We start from the raw sequence: 16,427 nt of genomic DNA, 5'->3' as shown, positions 1-16,427 counted from the left end.
AATAGTCGGACAGGGTACCTTTCGCACTTATATATGTTCACAGATAATGTTAGTGAGTATCATGGAGCCCACTAGTTGATCACTGTCGCCTGAAATGAAAATAATACAGCAAACAAAGCGCGGCAGGGAGCGTACCGGGCGGGCAGTCGCACACGGGCGGGCGGCGGCGCGGCACGCAGCGCCCGCCGTGCAGGCACGCCGCCGCGCCCGCGCACTCGTCGCGCTCGGCGCCGCACGCGCGCCCGCTCCAGCCCGCCTCGCACTCGCACTGCGGCGGCTGCCGGACGATACAGTTACAGTTGTTATCGCTTGCAAATGTAATCCCAACAAAATCACCCAGGTGCTCCACGTGTATTCAAAATATTTTTTATGCCCCGGTCCCTTCGATCCGACCATATATTATACGGCACGGGGCTTTTAAATTTACGTTCGAGTGGAACACCATGGAGGGAGCCCCTCCCGGACGAGTACTCACGACGGCGTCGACGTCGCAGCGCCCGTGCAAGCAGGGCTCCACCTCGCAGAAGGCGAGCTCGCAGTGGACACCCTGGAAGCCCTCAGCACACTCGCACGTGTAGTTGTTGCCGTTGACCGCGTCTGCAAGGACGGACACGTGAGTCAGGGGGCTGGCGGGCGGCAGGCGGGGCGGCGCGGGGGGCGGCGCGACGGGCACGCACCGGGCACGTCGCGGCACAGCGCGCGCGGCGGCGGCGCGCAGGGCCGGTGCGCGCACGTACGCGTGCGCGGCAGCTGGCAGCGCGGCCCGCGCCACTCGGCGCCGCACTCGCAGCGGTAGCCGCCCGCCAGGTCCACGCACGTGCCGCCGTTGGCGCACGGGGCCGACTCGCACTCGTCGATGTCGTGCTCGCAGCTGCAATTCGGTCGGAGGTCAGGGCCGATTCGATGTTTGCGGACGCGATGTCCCGGCGGTGTGGCCGGTTGCGATCGTCACTCACAATTCCCCGTCGAAGCCCTCGGCGCATTCGCAGGTGTACTTGGCGACGTCGTCCCTGCAGGTGGCGCCGTTCTGGCACTGATTGTTTTCGCACTCGTCGATGTCGATCTGGCAGTAGTCGCCGGTGTAGCCGGGCGGGCACGCGCACGCGTACGAGTTGCGCACGTCCGCGCACGCGCCGCGCACGCACTGCGCCTCCACACACAGCACGCAGCCCACGCCGCTCGACGCACCCCACGGTGAACCCGAACTTAATAGAGCGAGGCAAAATTTTTATTTCCTTTACATATATATGTATATGTCTAAAAGAATGTTTAATTAACTGGCTATGTTAATGGCGATGTTAATCAAATGGTTAGTTTAGCAAGTCGACACTCACAGCAGCGCGTAGTGCGGCTGCGCGGCCAGCAGCGCGGCAGCCGAGCCCACGAACAGCTGCTCCTCCGTGAAGAAGGGCAGCAGCAGCGCGCCCACGTGCACGGCGCCCAGGCAGCCCTGCGGACGAGCGGCCGTGCGTATAGACAAACAGACCCTGTGCTGCTTGTCAACGTACATAACATACACTACCTTGAAATATTCTCCGGCCAAATTGTCGTCTATGAACTCGTCTCCTTCGGAATATTCAAACACGCTGGGATCCGTGGTGTTCTCCATCTGGGTTCGTTATATAGCACACAAGATTAAATCGCGTATTATCTTATTTATTTTAATGAACTATAAATAACATGACTTTATAGCATTTAAATATTAAAATACCAATTAAGATTTTAAATTTTAATATATTATTAAAAAAAGAAACATTGTGGTCGTGTGGACCTGTGTGAGGCAAAAATCATTATATAAGTTACGAACGACAGTGGTGGTGGAGGCGGTGGGACGCACGGTGGCCGGGGGGGTGCCGGCGCGGACACCACCCAGCGTAATGAGTCCCTCGGTGACCAACCGCTGCCACGCAGCGACGTCGATGGTGTCCGACAACCCCACCTCCTCGTGACCGTCAGCGTCCACGAACGATCCTATCGGGGCAGGCGACGCTCGTGTTTACGTGTGCTTACTGAGTGAATATAGGGAGCATCGCAACGTGGAGGGCGCGGTACCCGTGACGCGGCCGTCGGCCAGCACGAGGCGCAGCGTGACCCAGGCGTGGTGCGGGCGGCGCGCGCGCATGCGGCGCTGCGCCGGCAGCCCGCCCAGCCGCCACTGCACGCCCACCTGCCCCTTGTACAGCCCCACGCTGAACACGCTGCCGGAGTCGGCGCCCTCCGCGCGGAACAGCGTCCCGCCCACCTTGCTCCTGAGCGGACAGACAGTGTGAGCGACGGGCCGCTGCGGCAGGCGCCGCGGCCGGCCCGGGTACCTGTAGGTGATGGTGAGCGAGCTCGGCGGCTCGAGGCGCAGCGGCTCGGCGGCCAGCGCGGCGCGCGGCTCGCGCAGGCGGTAGCTCAGCGTCGTGTTGACTCCGTCGAAGGTCGCGTTGGACACGCACTCGTATCTGTTGGCGCGCGTCGATGCAATTATGCGTATTATATTTGGAGATAGGTGAACACATCGGCGCGGCGGGGCCGGGCGACTCACCCGCGGTCGAGGTTGCGGCAGTGCGAGTTGAGCGGGCAGCCCTGCAGCTGGCAGAACTCGACCTCGGCGCACTGCTTGCCCTTGTAGCCGCGGGGGCACGTGCACGTGTAGTCGTTCCAGGTGAGGGCGCACGAGGCGTTGTGCAGGCAGGGCCGCGAGGCGCAGGCGTCGTCCGACACGACGCCGCGCAGCACGCCGGCCGGGTCCAGCGACACCTCGCCGAAGGGCTCCGGCACGCGCAGCCCGGCCGCCTGCAGCGGGAAGAACTCCACCACCGTCACGTTCACGCCGTTCGAAACCTGGGACGAACCAAAGTCTGCTCAGGGCCACTGGACTCGCAGGCGACTGATACAATGTTCGTTTAGCTCGTTACCTGCACGTCCTGTATAACTCCCTTAAAGTAGTCGGCGTCGTCGGGCTCCGGCAAAGCGGGAGCCGGTGCGGCGGTCGGCGAGGGGGAAACGCCCTCCGTGATCGGCGGGGGCGACGGCGGTTGTGGAGGGGGAGGCGGGCCACCAAGGTATAAAACCTAAATTTGAATAATTCAAGTTTACGACGAAATCTACAATGTTACATTATAATAGATGTCGGCGTTACATAATTGTTGTCTCACCTGCGCGTCGAGCTGCTTGGCCGCGGAAATGGACTTGCGAAAGTATTCCGTTCCGTTCAGTTTCACTTGGACCAGAGTCGAATTTCGGACAACCTGAAAAATATATGTCGTTACTGCGCTCACCTCGTACACGTGGAAAAATATAAGATAGTTTTGAGTCCGCAGCGGCAATATCACTGTGTTTCAATTGCCGGTGATCAAGTCACCTCGATGAGATGCAGGTGTCCATTATCGAGCCTGGTCCCGCCGACGGTGTAGTCCTCGGGCGTCTGATTGAATCGCAGGTGGACGAGGAGCTCGCCCCCCTTCAGCGACGCGCCCACCAACGTCTCCTCCGTCTGACCGTACCTGCGAGAGGAGGCCGTGGTGAGAGGCGCGTCTCGGTCGGCTCGGGTGCGTCCGCGAGGCCCCGCGTACCTGGGCAGCGAGCCGAGGTAGAAGATCTGGCCGGAGGGCTTGCGCGTGCGGATGAACATGGAGATGTCGAGCGCGGCGTGCACGGCGCGCCGGGCGGCGTCCGACACCTGCACCGTCACCACCGAGCGCGCCCGCGCCGCCTCCTGCCCGAACGTGGCCGCCGTGTAGTCTGCAAGCACAGCGCGCGTGAGGCGGCGGCGGCGGCGGCGGGGGCGGGGGCCGCGCGCGGATACGCACTGTACTGGCAGGTGTCGCCCAGGTGCGGGCGCGGGCACGTGCAGCGGAACGACGTCCAGTGGTCCTCGCAGGCGCCGCCCGACAGGCACGGGTTGGGCGCGCACTGCGGCGTGCGCGGGCACGAGGCCAGCACGCGGTGCAGCACGGCGCGCGCCGACCCCTTGTCCGCCTCGTCCGCCGCCTCGCCCGACGCGTCCGCCTCGTCCGCGCCCTCCGCCTCGTCGGCCGGGCCGCGCTCCGTCTGGCTGTCGGCCAGGCTCGAGTTCGAGTCCTCGGGCAGCACCTGCGACGGGCGGGCGCGTCGTACAGAGTGTTGCAAGCTACAATGCGAGTTTGAATGATGATTTGTTTCCGTTGCCGTAGCACTGACCCACTGTCCGTTAACGACGACGTCCTGGAAGCAGCCCACGAAGAAGTTGGGTCCGTGCGTGAGCGTCGCGTAGGAGGAGCCCGCCGTGCCGAGGCGCGTGGAGGGGAACGACGTGACGGACGCGTTAAACGCCTCGTTCTGGCTGATCGGGTAGATAGTCTGCTCCTCGTTAGCCGCCAGCACGAGGTGTGACGAGTTAATCGTTACAAAAACCTACAAACGCGAATTTTATTTACATTAGACATTTGCGGATGGCACACATATTTATAACTGTGTAAGCTTTATGAAAGAGCCCAGTAATGACATCCATCTCTCTAGAAGTGATATATTCTGTTTTTACAGATTGAACTTAGACTAAACGAAACAACTTCTGCTCGTACCTTCTGCCAGTTACTATCATTGAGATTGGAACCGATGAAGACTCCCTCCCACTTGTTCAGTAGCGACGAGTGCAGGTTGAGATGACCGTTGGACAGCTCCAAGAAGAAGTACGTGAGACCCCGGCCCATGGCGAGCAGGCCGTTGCCCAGCGTGGTCTTGAAGCGGAACGAGATGTCGTAGCCTTCCTCGCGAGACGTGTTCACCTCCGCGTAGCTGCTCTTCTCCAGAGACATCGTGGTTATCTATAAAGACGAAGACTACACTGACCTACGCTCTTCGTATATTTAAGAGTTCTATTGACTCTTTAAGACAACACTTATGCGATCTGTAGGGTAAGTTGCGAGAAGCAGACCTTCTCGCAGGTGGTGCCGTAGTGTCCCGGAGTGCAGGAGCAGTTGAACCGGTGCTCGGTCTCACGCACGAGCCAGGGCAGGCACGTGCCGTGGTGCCGGCACGGGGAGTCGCGGCAGCCCGTCAGCACCACGGAGCAGTTCTGGCCGCCCCAGCCCGCCTCGCACGAGCAGTAGTACGAGGCGCGCCCGTCGTAGCAGCGCCCGTGCTGGCACGGCGTGTACCTGCGCGCACGCACCGTCAGCACCCGCCCCGCGCCGGCCGGCGGCAGCGCGGCGGCGTGGGGCGGGGCGTACCGGAGACACTCGTTGATCTCCAGCTCGCAGTGCTGGCCCTCGTAGCCGGCGGCGCAGTCGCAGCTGTAGCCGCCCACGGCGTCCACGCACTTGCCGTGCTTGCAGGGCGAGGAGGCGCACTCGTCGATGTTGATCTCGCAGCGCGGCCCCGTCGTGCCCGCCACGCACACGCACTCGTAGCTGCAACGACAAGCACCGTGAGACGGGCGTCCCCCGCGGACAGGGGGCCGGCCGGGCGGGCGGCGCCTCACCCGCTGGCGGCGTCGAGCGAGAAGGGCTGGTAGAACACGTCGGGCAGCGGCGCGGGCAGCGCGGGCGGCGGCGCGTCGCGCGACCGGTACAGACTGCGGTCGCTGCGCTGCAGGCACACGCCGGAGTGCTTGCACGGCGAGCTCTCGCACTCGTCCACGTCGGTCTCGCAGTTCTTGCCTGCACACAGGGCGCGTTAGGGGGCGCGGGCGGCGGGGCGGCGGGGCGCGGCAGGCGAGGACTGACCCGTGAAGCCGGGGTAGCAGGAGCAGTGGTAGTCGTTGACGTCGTCGACGCAGGTGCCGCCGTTGCGACAGGGCCGCGGCGCGCACTCGTCGATGTTGAGCTCGCAGTCGTCGCCCGAGTAGCCCGTGCCGCTGCACTCGCACGTGTAGCCGTTCAGCCCGTCCACGCAGCGCCCGCCGTGCTCGCACGGACTCGACTGCACACATGCGAAAATGCGTAAGATTCGGGTTCCGGGTAATTAGAGCTAAACTGGACCAGGCGTTGTGTTTTTTATGGTAAATATTAGAACTGGAATTATTACTAACTAAATTCATTCAAACAACTAAAACACACTGTGTCGATATAAATTATAAAGTAGCCTATTGCTGCGTAGAAATTGGAAAATGTAAATAAAGTCCGTCGCGGCGCGGTCGGCTACCTCGCAGTCGTCGATGTCGATCTCGCAGTGCGGGCCCGTGAGCCCGTCCTGGCACACGCACTTGTAGCTGGCGATGCCGTCGACGCACGTGGAGCCCGACGCGCACGGGTTGGTCGCGCACTCGTTGATGTTGATGGAGCAATCCTTGCCTGCGTGCGTGAGGGTATGGTATCAACAATCAATAGCTGCCGTTCAAAAAGAAGAGAAACTAGCTACATTTTGCTTAAAAAGGGCACACGGCGCCCGCGCTTTAGGCCCCCTTCCTAAGGGGGCCCCGGAAAACTAACAATTTCTCTTACGTGGATGGGTACATGTTGACTGCGATGTATATTTTCTAAATTGCCATATTTGTAAGACATAATAAACATCTTCATCTAAAGTCTTGTGACGATAGTCGATATTAAAAGTTCATAAGAAAGAATTACCATTACCACCACATCGTCTATTCGATACTAGTTTTAAACGTAGATGATTTTTGGAAACTAAACTACTTCATCCTTATTTTGTTAAATTTGCTAGCTGTGTAATGAAAAAGATTGTTCTATTACTCAATTATTATGAATAATTGGGTACGTTTTTGATCCGGTAAAAAAAAATCACAAATACCCAAGTCACTTCATTTCACAATCATAATATCAGAAAGTGAAGATCAGAAGTGCGACCGTTTGAATAACTAACCAAATCTCATAAACAGGTACCTTCGTATCCCTCCACGCAGGTGCACTCGTAGTTGTTTTCCAAATTCTGACATGTACCGCCGTTCTTACATGGCGAAGACAAACATTCATCGATATCCTGCTCGCAACTGTCGCCGGTATAACCTGAGGTCAAAATATCAGTTATTATTATTAATATTATATCTAATGTATAATATATTTTAATTTTGATAATAAAGTCAGCTCCGATCCGAAAAGTGTGTTTATTAAATTGATAAGAGAATATTACGAGATAACGCAGAAAAAATATTGCAACAATATCACAGGATTTGAATATTAATAAACGATGTCGAACTCACCTGGCTTGCAATAGCACTGGTAAGAGCCAGGGAGATTGACACAAACTCCATTGTTACATATTTTCGGCATCAGAGTACATTCATCGATATCCAGCTCGCAGAATCTTCCTAAAAAAAATGTATTCTTAATTTCTTTCAATGACACATTCAAATACAACGAATACAAAATAACCACCTTCGAAAATAATCAATAATAATAATATATTCCATTTCATTATTTGAATCGTATATATAAAAAATAATCTAAATAGAAAAACATTAAATTTAGTCACATAACGTAATATTCGCTGTTTACACAAGTGGTTAAACCCAGCCGCTAACCGTAAGACAATAGTTTCATTACACGAGTCATGAGAGGCTGAGATGTCATATAATACTAAATGTATTATTACCTATTCATACATTTTCCATAATCGAGGTTAAATAATAAAATGTCTGCAAATCATTGTTATTACACAAAGATTGCATACGAGTTTATTGTTTCTCTAAAGTGCTAATAAGTAAATACATACTCTGTTACATCGCTATGACTAATTGACAGCTGACAGTTGCCGTCATACTGACATCGTTATCAAAGTTAGACGACGCACGCTTGTCACAACAACGTTCGTTGCAAAAAACAGTAAATGTGTGAATATGTGATAGTGAAACTATATACAGTTACTATTTAGTATTTACAAAGTAATATTAATGAGGAATACTTCTAAGAAATGTTTAATTTAAATTATTCATAATGATATATTCGTTGCGAAACATTTTGAGGTTACATCGGAAGCGCAGCGCATTTTCTCGTTTAAACCATTTTCGGGCTTCAAATGGCGACGAATACAGTCACGATAACACGCATCGAGATAAAAAGAGCAACTTCAAGACACTTTTTCAACGATATAAAGACAAAATAGTGTTTAATTCGTATTTGGAACATGACAAAATAGATCTCGGCCACTATAAATATCACATGAAAACAATAACACACGCTCGAAAATCGGAAGCGAAACGATATGAAGAAAAGAAATTACCGCCCTTGCCCGTCGCGTTGCAGTATTATGTTGATAAGGACAGGCTGTTAGACGAGGAAACTGTTGAAGAAAATGAAGAAACTCCGAAAACCTTTCAATTGCCCTTCTCCCGTACGACAGATGTAAAAATATGTGAAGATGAAATTAAAGTATCCAAATTATCTGAAGAAGAATTTGACAGATCAAATATAAACAAGTGGATGACAAACTACGAACATTTTGATGATGCAATGTTATCGGAAGATGAAAATTATGATGATTTAGATACCCAGTGGAGTAAATATTATGGTACTGCAGATCCGATGATACCAATTAGCCGAGTCAACTGTGGTGGATGTGGAGCTCTCCTGCACTGCAATGACCCTGCAATACCTGGTTATTTGCCAAGCGAGCTTTTTAAAGGTAGAAAAAATGAAGAATTGATGAAAATGGAATGTCAGCGGTGTCATTTTCTTGCAGAGTACAACATTGCATTAGATGTTACTGTGCAACCCGAAGAGTATGAAAAACTTCTTCAGTCTATAAGGTTAACTTTTTGTCTTTTACCTTAACTATATGATTATCAATTGTTAAGTTGTTTAAAAACATATTGGATAACTTCATATAATTATTGATTATTGCTACACTAACTAAATTAAATTATACTGTAGGCCATTAAGAATAAAAGTAATAAGAAAACAGAGTGAGTTTTATCTGTAAACCAATTTCACATCATTTTTAAACTCTGTTTAATTAATAAAAAGATTGAATCTTACATGTTTTCATTTTTACTACAAGATACTATAATATATAGTTGTAAACTATTCTACAATTGGATACTAATCCATAGAATATTCTTTTTCAGACACATAAAGTCTTTAGTCGTACTGATGGTGGATTTGTTAGACTTCCCATGCTCCTTTTGGTCAGGCATAGTAGACATCATTGGGCCGGATAGACCCATTATTATAGTTGCTAATAAGGTATAATATTGAAGTATTATGTGAAACATATATTTAATGAATATTATTTTATTGACATAATTAAACATTCTAGGTTGATCTCCTCCCCGGTGACAGCATTGGTTACCTGAAGCGAATAAAAGAATCACTCATGTCGGAAATCAAAAAGACTAGACTAAGAGAAGCTAACATTAAATATGTTGCACTTATATCGGCTAAGACTGGTTACGGTGTGGAAGACTTGATATCTGCCATGTTTAAGCTATGGTTATACAAGGGTGATGTATTCCTAGTAGGCTGTACCAATGTCGGCAAAAGCTCTCTCTTTAATGTCCTTTTGCAATCAGACTACTGCAAAGTGCATGCCGTCGACATAGTGAAGAGAGCTACAGTAAGCAGATGGCCTGGAACAACACTGAATCTCCTAAAATTCCCAATCAACAGGCCTTCTGGGTGGAAAATTCGCGAAAGAAGCAGCAGATTACAATCTGATGCGAGGCTTTTAAGGACTGAAAAGGAAATTAGGAGAGAACAACTATCCGGAAAAAAAATTTCTGAAGCTCCATCTCTAATTGGTCATATTGGACGAACATTCAATGAATACCAGGTTTTTAGTGACAACATTGCAGAGAAACGGCAACCCATAGAAGTACTGGACGAAAGACACGAATTATTTAAGAAAAGTAAATGGTTTTATGATACACCGGGAGTCATACACCCAGACCAGGTCCTTTCGCTCCTTAGCACTGAAGAACTGCTGTTAACAATACCAAAAAAACTAATAAGACCACAGACTTATTATTTGCATAAGGGTTCAACATTGTTTATCGGTGGTTTGGCAAGAGTAGATCTCTTTGACTGCACAGATCCTTGCCGTTTTACAATTTTCTGCTCTGAGAATCTTCCTATAACTGTGGTAAAGACTGATGAGGCGGATGAAATTTACAAAAACTTTGTTGGTACTGAACTATTTGCTGTACCAACAGGTGGTTCAGAGAGACTAAAAAATTGGCCAGGTTTACAGAAGAAACAAGATAATCTACAATTTACTGGCGAGGGACCTAAATTATGTTGCGGAGACATAGTTCTTTCCTCCATAGGTTGGGTATCAGTGACGGCTAAAGCAGACACACCTTGTCAAGTTACAGCATGGACTCCTGAGGGCAGAGGAATATACAAACGCTATCCCTCACTATTGCCATATTCCATTAATTTAAAAGGCAAGAGGGTCCGAGATACACCAGCATACATGTTGGGAAACATTTTTACTGATGAAGAATTATGAAGATTAAATTCAAATTGTTCATAATAAAAATAAAAATTCTAGTTCAAATAAATTATTATTAATCATATTTTTTCTTTCATTGCATAACTCAACATTTAAGCAACAGCTCTAATGGAATCTCTTCAATTCTAAAAATGTTGAACTAACCATAAATGAGTTGGATTATATTTGCTAATATATTTTTAAATTAGCTGAGTTGTAAAGAATTACCATATTTAATACGAGTTTCGTAATTATTTGTCAAGGCAACAGTACAGCACTGTTATATAACGTTGTATAACGCTCCCTAGTCAAAAGTTCTATGGGATCATATACAGCCGCGGTTTGAAACAAAGCTCTAGTAGTTTTCTTAGACATGACTAATAATATTATTTTAATTAGAATGATCACTACTTTTTAACACGCTTCTTTAGTTTATTTTGTATGGGATTTTTCAACATTATTTTCACAATACGTCCGATGTATACTTGGTGGTAGGACTTTGTGCTAGCCCGTCTGGATAGGTACCACCCACTCATCAGTTATTCTTTCGCCAAATAACAGTATTCAGTATTGTTGTGTTTCGGTTTGAAGGGTGAGCCAGTGTAACTACAGGCACAAGGGACGTACCATCCTAGTTCTCAAGGTTGGTGGCACATTGACGATGTAAGGAATAGTTAATATTTCTTACTGCGTCATTGTCTATGAGTGATGGTGACCACTTACCATCAGGTGGCCCATATGCTCGTCCGCCAACCTATAACATAAAAAAAAGATGAACCAAATATTTGGCCCACGTCATTATCATTTGCTATCAAATTTTATCCTAGTGATCGCGGCTCCTAGTGACCCCCTAGATGGGTAAAGTCTTCGAAGCATTTTAGTTTTTTACTAAAGGAGCACCGACCGTTGTGTCCGGGCGGGCACTGGCAGCGGAACAGGCCGCTGTCGAGCGCCAGGCACGTGCCGTTGTGGCACGGCGACGACGCGCACGCCGAGTCCGCCGCGCCCGCCGCGCAGCGCCACGCGCCGCCCTGCTCCACGCACTCCTGCCACACACACGCCGTCACTCGCATCGCGTCCGCGCGCCCCCGCCCCGCGCCGCCGCAGCGCCGACTCACCTGCCTGGGCGGGCAGGGCGCGGCGCGGCAGTCGAGCGCCAGCTCGCAGGAGGCGCCGCCGTGGCCGGGCCGGCACTCGCAGCCGTCGGCGCGGCACGTGCCGCCGTTGAGGCAGCCGCGGCCGCACGGCGCGCCGTCGGGCGCCGCGCCGTCCGCGCCCGCCGCCGCCACGTCGCAGCGCGCGCCGCTCCAGCCCGCCTCGCACTCGCAGCGGAACCCGGTGGCCTGGGGGAGGTACTTTTGAACATTTTGCTCGAGTGGGGGACCGGCTCGTATACTCGAACTCGGGGTACTCACGAGGTCGCGGCAGGCGGTGGCGTGCACGCAGGGCGCGGCGGCGCAGCGCTCCGACAGCGCCTTGCCGGCAGGGCCCAGCTCGCAGTACACGCCTGCACACAGCACACGTACACTCGCCCGGCCCTCTCGCGTCGCGGTGCCAGCCACTCGTGACACCGAAACGACCGTTAGTTATACGACCGAAAACAGTACAGAGTCTACGATCTAATCATTCTCTCAGCTATTTCTCCGACGTCACTACGAATACGTCCGAGTGACCACAGCGTTAAGTAGCAGAACGTTTTAACTTGGAAGCGCATGCACGATGGGATCGAAGTGAAAAAGTTAATAGAACATTCAAACAACGGTACCGTAATGAAACAGAAATATTAATGAGTACAAAACGTCATAGCAAGGGCTGTACACGAGTGGAGAGTGGCGACCAGCTGCGGTACAGCGGACACAGGCGGTGTACTACCATCATACCGTCTAGTTTTGCGTCGAGTCTGCACTTGTGTATAGCTCTGTCCAAAGCTACACAGATCATAACATTACAGTGAGAGGTAACGTACCGATCCAATACTATTCAAATCCAGCGACGCAATGTTTGTAATTTAAAATAATTGTTATTTTCATAGACTAAAATAGAAGTTTCGGCGCCGCCCAGACATTGAGACGAGTGCTGTGCACCCGTAATACATATTACTCGCGGTAGCGCGCCCTCGTGTTACTCTACACATCAAATTTATAAACCATGGCAAACATATTAACACCTCCTAAGTATTAGGTCGTAACATGATTTTTGACAAAAATGAAATTTTAGCGCTATAATGTATTAAAATATAATACTACACATCGGTGAAAATCATATTTTCATTATTTTTTAAATACCGAGATTTTAATTCGCTATTTACGTCGATGTATTACAGCGCGCACAAGTGAGCCATAAGAACGCAAATGAAAATGCAAAACGTGAGTTGCGACATTATACGTGGTCGACGTTTGTGGATAATACGAAACTATAGCTGAGGGGCGTGCCGACGTGAGCGAATACATTTTAATCATCAAATAATTTACACGAAAAGTAACCGATAATCTCGTATACCCATATGTATGTATAAATGTTACTAAAGCGCTTCGCGGCCAGGTGAGCACCGGTGCTAATATCTGCGGTCACGTCCGGGTCCGGCCAACGTTAGCTCTCACGAAACTAAGACGACAAAACATCATTCGACAGCACGGCGGACACCCAGGGCAGCGGCAGGCGGCAGGCACAAAGCGCGGCCTGGGCGGTACCTTGGCGCTAAGGGCTGGCGGGGGCGGGGCGGTACCCTTGTATCCGGGCGCGCAGCTGCAGTTGAAGTGGTCGGCGCCGCGCGTGCACGTGGCGCCGTTGAGGCACACGCCCGCGTCGCACGCCGCCTCCAGCGCGCTGCAGTTGGGGGCGGGGCCCGGCGCGCCTGCGGAGCACCACCGTTACTGCGGGTCCTCTGCGCCTCGAGGGCTCGCGACGCCACACTCACCGTAGTATCCCAGGTCGCACACGCACAGGACTTGCTTCGACACCATCACGCCGGCCACCATGGCGGGCATTCCTGCGGGAGAGGGGATTTAGGACCTTCGTAAAACGATACCGCCGCGTTTTTTCTGCGAATACATATCTTGATGCCCGGAAATAATAGAGAGATGTATTTTATATTAGGACAAGATTGAATACCACTAAATTTCTTAACTCGGGGCAGAAAATAGTAATTGATATCGAGTGGCTACGTGATCGTCGTCGTCAAGGGAGGGGGCGAGTACCGGCGCGGCAGTGCGAGCGCGGCGGGCACTGCAGCTCGGCGCAGGCGGCGGGCGCGGCGGGCGCGGGCGCGGGCTCGCACAGCGGCGGCGCCAGGCCGCGCGCGCACACGCAGCGGAAGCCGGCGCCGCCGTTCTCCTCCACGCACGCGCCGCCCACGCCGCACGGGCCCGACGCGCACGCCGACATCTGCGGGCAGCGGGCCGTTAGCGCGTGCGGGTCGCGGCGCGCCTGGCGCTCGGCCCGGGCCCACCTGGTGGCAGCGCTCGCCCGTGTAGCCGGGCAGGCAGGCGCACACGAAGCCGCCGTACGTGTCGTAGCAGGCGCCGTGGCCGCACACGCCGCGCTCCTCCTCGCACTCGTTCACGTTGAGCTCGCAGCGCGCGCCGCTGTAGCCTGCGACGACCGACGCGATTAAACATATATGAGAAGCCATACTCGTTGGGGTGAGATGCACTCTATACCCCGGGGCGACTATTACTGGACAAGTGAGCACAGCGGTACGGTACCGGTGCCGGCGCAGTCACAGGTGTAGTTGTCGACGTCGTCGACGCAGCGGCCGCCGTTGAGGCACGCGTCGGCGCCCACAGACGAGCACTCGTCGATATCGATCTCGCAGTTACGACCCGTGTAACCTGCGAACACTCCGCGCGTTAGTCCGGCCGGCGGCGACGCTCGAGGCAGTCCCCGCTGCGGGCACCCACCAGAGGGACAGTCACACACGTATTCGTCTGCGCCGGGCGGCACGCTGCAGCTGCCGTTGTTGCGACACGGGCCCGCCACGCACTGCGGGTCCAGCGACTCCTCCAGCTCGCAGTAGGTGCCTGTGGGACAGAGTCGGCGTGAGCGCGGCTAGCGGGCGGGGCGGAGGCGCGGGGCGAGCGGGGAGCGGGGGGGTGGGGTCGGCGCGCACCGTGGTAGTGCGGCGGGCAGAGGCAGGCGTAGTCCCCGCGCGCGTCCTCCACGCAGTGCGCGCTGTTGCGGCACGGCGCCGACGCGCACGGGTCGCCCGCATCCACCTCGCAGTTGTTGCCCGTGTAGCGCGCCGTGCAGTGGCACTCGTATCTGGCGGGCACGTATAGCATGTTTAGCATGTGGCACTATGCGCGTGGTTACGTGTGCGGGGCCATTGTCCTCACCAACAGTAAACAGACTGACCTGTCGTGTCTCGATATGCAGGTGCCGTGCCTCAGACATGGTTCGTTGTAACAGTGATCTTTCGGTGGTATTCTCAAAACATCTTTTCTATCTATACCTGAAATGAAAAGCATAAAGTTCTTCAGTGGTTGAATTTTTTTTGTTCTAAGTATATCCTCGACTCTATCGTGGTACTTAAGAAGAAACCCAACACTAGAAGACCACATTACTTTTTTTTGATATGATACTAAGCGATTTCGCGTTGAAATAAACACTTGAAATTATGGTTAAAAGCCATAGCCTTCGTCCTCGGCGTCGATAACCGAGTCGTACAAGTAAAATACAACGCACAGTCGTCTGTGGTGAGCGGGCAGCTGCCGAAGCGCACGGTGCTCTGCAGGACGTGCGCCGCGTGGAACTCCAGCTGCGGGCCCTCGTGCACGCAGCCGCTGAACAGGTTGCCCACCAGCACCACCGCCTCGCGCGCCTCCAGCGCACCCGGCGTTAGCAGCTCGGGATTCCACGTCACGTTCGATATCACCTGGCACGTATTTCATTTTCATACAGAGTTATATTAATGGCCTATTACATACATATATGCTATTACAATTTTATAAGATTACCAAGATACAATCATATTTTTAGTAATACTCAGGCGATACAGTGAGAATTGAGTTGAATTGAGTCGAGATGGCCCAGTGGTTAGAACGAGTGCATCTTAACCGATAATTGCGGGTTCAAACCCAGGCAAGCACCGCTGATTCATGTGCTTAATTTGTCTTTATAATTCATCTCGTGCTCAGCGGTGAAGGAAAACATCGTGAGGAAACCTGCATGTGACAAATTTCATAGAAATTCTGCCACATGTGTATTCCACCAACTCCCATTGAAACAGCGTGCTGGATATTTGTTCCAAAACTTCTCCTCAAAGGAAGAGGAGGCCTTTAGCCCAGCAGTGGGAATTTACAGGCTGTTGTTGTGTGTTATGAGAAACCCGACCCCAAGATGACTAAACATTATTAAATGAAATACTCGTCATTCGTCATAGTTTCTGTGATTAATGAAAAATTATACAACATATGTATTTTACATACGTTAAATATCATGGTGTTGTGTTACCTGCGTGTCCTTATCGACTTCAAGGAGTAGCGAGGGCGGGTTGGGCCTGTATCGGAGCGCGACCCAGTGCCAGCGGTTGTCGAGAGTCTCCTTGACGAGACCCACCTCTCGGTGCGACTGCCCCGGCCGAGCCCACGAGACGACCACCTGCTCGTACAGAGCTGTCACGTGCAGCGTGTAGCCCTCGTACCTCTGAGAGAACAACTCGCCTCCTGCCACGAATACGAACGTCACATCAGAATTACTTGTTTAACGATACAACAGATCGACTGAACATTCGCAGAGCTTCGGAAGTGATCCAAATGTTGATGTTGGAACATCTTTATTTATACTCTATTGTATACAAAAACTGTATTTATTAATAAATGCGAAAGTAACTCCATCTGTCCCTATGTCTGTTACGTTCAACTTTATATCCACTGAATCGATTTTGTAAAAAAGTTCTTGAAACATTTTCGACACAAACCGAGTTCGCAGCGGGCAACGCCGCTGGTGCATCTAGTAATAAATAAATAAAACTGAACATAACGGCTCCACGCTACTACATTCTACAAGCCTCATCGTACTCGTATGACGTAAGGTTGTAAGTAGGTGCGCGAAATGAAAGTAAAAAACAAATATTAGAT

General features: G+C 52.0%; 2 protein-coding genes across 3 annotated transcripts in view; one reads left to right on the top strand and one right to left on the bottom strand.

Moving 5' to 3' along the window:
- The window catches only part of LOC124537776 (protein crumbs), a 39,912-nt gene that overhangs the window by 4,285 nt on the left and 19,200 nt on the right, over nt 1-16,427 (bottom strand). The window contains exons 3-39 of one of the 2 annotated variants that reach the window (XM_047114685.1): nt 15,802-16,013; nt 15,034-15,223; nt 14,704-14,800; nt 14,459-14,610; nt 14,250-14,369; nt 14,055-14,180; nt 13,799-13,941; nt 13,548-13,734; nt 13,268-13,339; nt 13,076-13,204; nt 11,766-11,857; nt 11,469-11,693; nt 11,255-11,396; nt 7,124-7,231; nt 6,807-6,929; nt 6,109-6,257; nt 5,691-5,886; nt 5,447-5,624; nt 5,196-5,375; nt 4,901-5,123; nt 4,548-4,790; nt 4,168-4,380; nt 3,798-4,080; nt 3,561-3,729; nt 3,350-3,491; nt 3,144-3,236; nt 2,904-3,059; nt 2,531-2,829; nt 2,313-2,447; nt 2,053-2,249; nt 1,808-1,971; nt 1,523-1,609; nt 1,335-1,450; nt 957-1,205; nt 678-871; nt 476-597; nt 136-277 (exon numbers count right to left, since the gene is read on the bottom strand). In XM_047114685.1, the coding sequence (XP_046970641.1) occupies nt 136-277; nt 476-597; nt 678-871; nt 957-1,205; nt 1,335-1,450; nt 1,523-1,609; nt 1,808-1,971; nt 2,053-2,249; nt 2,313-2,447; nt 2,531-2,829; nt 2,904-3,059; nt 3,144-3,236; nt 3,350-3,491; nt 3,561-3,729; nt 3,798-4,080; nt 4,168-4,380; nt 4,548-4,790; nt 4,901-5,123; nt 5,196-5,375; nt 5,447-5,624; nt 5,691-5,886; nt 6,109-6,257; nt 6,807-6,929; nt 7,124-7,231; nt 11,255-11,396; nt 11,469-11,693; nt 11,766-11,857; nt 13,076-13,204; nt 13,268-13,339; nt 13,548-13,734; nt 13,799-13,941; nt 14,055-14,180; nt 14,250-14,369; nt 14,459-14,610; nt 14,704-14,800; nt 15,034-15,223; nt 15,802-16,013 (6,048 nt within the window). Of the gene's footprint in view, nt 1-135; nt 278-475; nt 598-677; nt 872-956; nt 1,206-1,334; nt 1,451-1,522; nt 1,610-1,807; nt 1,972-2,052; nt 2,250-2,312; nt 2,448-2,530; nt 2,830-2,903; nt 3,060-3,143; nt 3,237-3,349; nt 3,730-3,797; nt 4,081-4,167; nt 4,381-4,547; nt 4,791-4,900; nt 5,124-5,195; nt 5,376-5,446; nt 5,625-5,690; nt 5,887-6,108; nt 6,258-6,806; nt 6,930-7,123; nt 7,232-11,254; nt 11,397-11,468; nt 11,694-11,765; nt 11,858-13,075; nt 13,205-13,267; nt 13,340-13,547; nt 13,735-13,798; nt 13,942-14,054; nt 14,181-14,249; nt 14,370-14,458; nt 14,611-14,703; nt 14,801-15,033; nt 15,224-15,801; nt 16,014-16,427 lie in introns of both variants that reach the window. The other variant, XM_047114678.1, reaches the window with a different exon arrangement.
- On the top strand, nt 7,677-10,435 carry LOC124537789 (nitric oxide-associated protein 1). The gene is made up of 3 exons (XM_047114696.1): nt 7,677-8,668; nt 8,987-9,104; nt 9,178-10,435. Exons 1-3 carry the CDS (start codon nt 7,857-7,859, stop codon nt 10,366-10,368), a joined length of 2,121 nt encoding a protein of 706 aa, XP_046970652.1. The 5' UTR covers nt 7,677-7,856; the 3' UTR covers nt 10,369-10,435.

The sequence above is a fragment of the Vanessa cardui genome, chromosome 2 (assembly GCF_905220365.1).
Source record: "Vanessa cardui chromosome 2, ilVanCard2.1, whole genome shotgun sequence".
Classification (NCBI taxonomy): Eukaryota; Metazoa; Arthropoda; class Insecta; order Lepidoptera; family Nymphalidae; genus Vanessa; species Vanessa cardui.
Note: the sequence above shows the minus strand (reverse complement) of the source record. Positions and strands in the feature narration are given on the sequence as shown.

Coding starts and splice junctions, on each gene's coding strand:
- LOC124537789 (XM_047114696.1), top strand. CDS start 7,857: ATGATATATTCGTTGCGAAACATTTTGAGGTTACATCGGAAGCGCAGC. Junction 8,669..8,986: donor AAACTTCTTCAGTCTATAAG/GTTAACTTTTTG, acceptor ATTCTTTTTCAG/ACACATAAAGTCTTTAGTCG. Junction 9,105..9,177: donor TTATTATAGTTGCTAATAAG/GTATAATATTGA, acceptor TAAACATTCTAG/GTTGATCTCCTCCCCGGTGA.